This window comes from Etheostoma spectabile, chromosome 4 (assembly GCF_008692095.1).
Source record: "Etheostoma spectabile isolate EspeVRDwgs_2016 chromosome 4, UIUC_Espe_1.0, whole genome shotgun sequence".
NCBI classification, from domain to species: domain Eukaryota; kingdom Metazoa; phylum Chordata; class Actinopteri; order Perciformes; family Percidae; genus Etheostoma; species Etheostoma spectabile.
In genome coordinates, this window is record NC_045736.1 from 33,151,239 (window position 1) to 33,155,243 (window position 4,005).

Sequence of the window (4,005 nt, forward strand, 5' to 3'; positions counted from 1 at the left end):
CACACACACACACACACACACACACACTTTATTGTGCATGAACAGAAAGCTTGCCAGCTTCCGATCCACTTTAAGGTGTAACTCTCACCAAAATGCATCCTGGGGTATTTTTGTGAATGTATACCCGAGAAAAAAACTTTAGTTTAAACGCATACTTAGGACAGAAGCGTCGCTTTTAAGAATGACCGTATTTTTGTTGTTCGGTCAAATGGCCTTTTGAATGGGAGTGCTAAGGGCGCTACTATGATAGCATCAACATATAACCCTACATTTGACACAGAATAGATTTATTATTTTCTTATTTTTAAACCATTTAAATCACCACACTATAGGCATATCTGATTTGTATCAGGTTTGCACAACTGACATAAAGCCGTAATGTTCTTGGTAGCAGCTACTTTGAAGCAGAAAATATCAAATATCACTGGTTAGGTAACAAAAATACATAAATTCTTAATGAAATACATTTTTTACCTGCCACCACAGTGACCAATGCATTTTTATGACAATTCATACAGGGAAATGTCCCACTGTAGATTGACACCGGACCAAAGCAGCGGTTTGCTGAGTGCATGGAGGGCTATTTTCTGTTAGCTGACACCATGGAAGGGCTCATGCTGATCTGTAGTATCCTGGATCCCTGCTTTCGATAATGATGAAATCACTAGATGAAGGTTGGGAAAATAACTATAACTATAAGGGGAAGTGCAGGCAGACATGCTGACATGTCAAGTTTTACTATTTTCTGGTATTTTGCAACCCAACTGATTAATCTGATTAATCAATAATGACCATAAATTGCAGTTCTATTTAAAAGGTGTTTTATTGTTTTCATAAAAGATGCTTGTCTCCGTTTTTTGTCTTATTCAGCTGTCAGAGGGTCTGGCAATGCGAGACTCTTCAGATGTCAACAGTGGTGAAAGAAGTAAATAGAAGTGAAAATAGGAATTACACAGTATAGAAATAAGCCGTTACAAGTCTAAAGCCTGCATAGAAAATCTTACTTGAGTAATGTGGGGACGAATTTGAATTATTTAGCATACTGCCAATAGGCATGGGAACTTTCAATCAATAAAAAAAGGTCACAAACTTATTGAAAGTGTATAAAAATAATTAGAATAGAGTCATTTTGCATAACAAGTAGTTTTACTTTTGAACCTTATTGAGCAGGCTCACCAGTGAATAACAGAAAGATTAGCAGTGGATCATGAAAACTAGCCCTTTAACCCCGTGTTGGTGTCCACTCTGCTCCGGGATTAGTTACAGCATCATGGAAGTTATGGATATTCATTAAATCTGTATGATCGTTGGATCATTCCACAGCTCCGTTAGAACAGGACACAGAGAGGACCTAGTCCGGGGACATTAGGGTTCCTAACTCCGTGGTACGTGTTCCAGACCTAGTCTGTGTATTTCTTTCCCCCACCGATACACCTCATAGGGGGTCCTCTTATCGCACTCTGACAATTGTGCTCATGACTGCTGTTTCCAGATTCTCTAGTGTCTCCCCCAACGCACTTAGGGTGTCACACTTTTACACCAATGTGTACGGGTCCACGTACATAGGTTCGCGGACATGGGTGCGTTATCTCACAAATCCAGCGAGTGGATACCTGCTGTGCTCCTATGACCTAGTACCACCTTGCCGTGATCATCTTTTCATGTCTTTCCCCCGCGCTTGACACCAACTCTTTATATTTACTTTCAGGGTGTTACGGTGACCTTCTAATATCGTCACCCCCTTCATGTACTCCTCTTCTATAGGATCTTGAATGCACTATGCTATGGTCTCTAGCGGCGTCTCTGCGAGGTTAGTGTTTGTACTACGCCTAATGATGTACCCGGAGCCTAGGTTTTGTTTTTGGTTCTCAGACTTCTCCAGACTCCAGATCACCAGTTCTTCTTCGACAATTAGCGGGTTCCTTACTGACGAGTGAACTGTGGACGGGTAGACCAGGTTGATCTTTAGTTTAATCCCAGACCTTAGTCGTGGCCATATGAGGGTTATCTTTAGGCTAACCTAAATACATCACAACCTGTGCCAGTGTTGTATGTGTGTCCGGGAGTGTGGTTAGTCTACACCCCCCCATGCGCCGTGACCATTACGGGTTCACTTACCTCAAGTCCGTGGAGCGTACTCGTCTTGGTTCCAGACCTACCATTTCTGGAGTGCAAGACTGTGTTGGAGCCGGCTTCCATACCCTATAAGTGCTGCCCCGAACGCGGTGTAGCAACCGATGTACGGTTCTAGTATAGGGAGCATCACCCTTAGAGATGGTAATAGCTACAGTGTTTTGGTATGTTTTCCCTGCTCATCCATACTAGAGCCCTAGTCCTATGGACATGGTGCTGTTCTTTTCAACCTAGTGTTTGACCGGGGACATCGTGAGGGTTATACACCGTGCCCAATCCCTTGTTATAGTGTGTCTCAGGTCCACCCTATCCTTTATTTGTCATAGTACCATTGTAGGGTTGTCACTACACCATACAGTGTGTCACGTGTGCCAGAACTAGTCCGGCGTTATACATTCAGGGTACTAACCTCAGTGTGCCTGTTTTCCAGACCTAGTCCAGACATGTGTTCAGACCTAGTCCGGGGACATTAGGGTACTAACCTCCAGTGTGTACGTGTTCCGACCTAGTCCGGGACATTTGGGTTACTAACCTCCAGTGTTTATGTGGTTACAGAACCTAGGTCCGGGGACATTAGGGTTCCTTACCAGTGTGTATGTGTTCCAGACCTAATCGGGACATTAGGGGTCCTTACCTCCAGTGTGTATGTGTTAAAGACCTAGTCCAGACATGTTTTCAGACCTAGTCCGGGGACATTAGGGATACTAACCTCCATTGTATACGTGTTCCAGACCTGGTCCGGACATTAGGGTTACTAACCTCCAGGGTGTATGTGTTCCAGACCTAGTCCAGATATGTTTTCAGACCTAGTCCGGGGACATTAGGGTTACTAACCTCCATTGTTTATGTGTTACAGACCTAGTCCGGGGACATTAGGGTTACTAACCTCCATTGTTTATGTGTTACAGACCTAGTCCGGGGACATTAGGGTTCTTTACCTCCAGTGTGTATGTGTTCCAGACCTAGTCCGGGGACATTAGGGTTACTAGCCTCCAGTGTGTATGTATTCCAGACCTAGTCCAGACATGTTTTCAGACCTAGTCCGGGGACATTAGGGTTCCTTACCTCCAGTGTGTACGTGTTCCAGATGGCCGTGAAGTTCTCCATGGTTTCTGTGGCAGTCTGCTCGTCCATGTTCAGCTCCTGACACAACGTCTCCAGACTCCTCCGGACCGAACTCTCCTCCATCCTCCCCGACTCAGAATCGGACGACTCTTCGCCCCGCATTCCTCCAAACTTACACTTTTAAAGTTTAAAAACCCCCGAGTTTACATCCAAAACACGACTCCACCTTGGGCTTCCACCACGACTTGCGTACTTCCGCTAACCATACCCACAATGCAGCGCGTTGGCGCGAAAACCGCTGAGGAGCGGCCAATCAGAAGAGAGGGTAGAACTTTTCGCCCAACCCCCTTCCCGTGAACCAACTGTCACTCCCCGATGTGAGTCGAGTGCAGATGTGAGTTGCGCATGCTCAAATGTAAACGGTTTACAGCATAACATGTCCTACTGAAATCCATGAAAATACGTTGTTGTAGCCTAACAGTCTTCTCGCCTCTGTGTTTAGTAGCGGGTCGAATGTATGGATGGATGTATATTACAGTATATCTTCAGTGTCTATACATAAGACCGATCGACTTTCCCGTGGGGGAGGGGGAACTGCTGCCCCCCACAGGCCATCTGTAGAACTGCATTGACTGAGGCTCCATCAGGGCGATCTAACTCCAGTTTTTGACAACTCTGCTACCATGAGGCTTCTCTATGTGTTAATATTGGGGCATTCAGTTAAATAAGGTGGTGTTAAGCTCCTACACGGGGCCCTTTCATGCATCCATATGCATTGACAGCTCCTTTTGCTGTCCCATCAGCCTC

The 4,005-nt window shown here is 45.2% G+C and overlaps 1 protein-coding gene and 1 long non-coding RNA gene across 2 annotated transcripts in view; one reads left to right on the forward strand and one right to left on the reverse strand.

Annotated features, from left to right (window-relative positions):
* Nucleotides 1-3,482, reverse strand: part of rbl1 (retinoblastoma-like 1 (p107)) — a 16,583-nt gene extending 13,101 nt beyond the window's left edge. The window contains 1 exon segment of the mRNA XM_032514719.1: nt 3,199-3,482. Within this exon segment, the coding sequence (XP_032370610.1) occupies nt 3,199-3,360 (162 nt within the window). The 5' untranslated portion in view covers nt 3,361-3,482.
* Nucleotides 1-3,897, forward strand: part of LOC116688586 (uncharacterized) — an 18,104-nt gene extending 14,207 nt beyond the window's left edge. The window contains exon 3 of the long non-coding RNA XR_004331808.1: nt 3,887-3,897. This is a non-coding gene — a long non-coding RNA (uncharacterized LOC116688586). The remainder of the gene's footprint in view (nt 1-3,886) is intronic.
* The last annotated feature ends 108 nt before the right edge of the window (nt 3,898-4,005 follow it).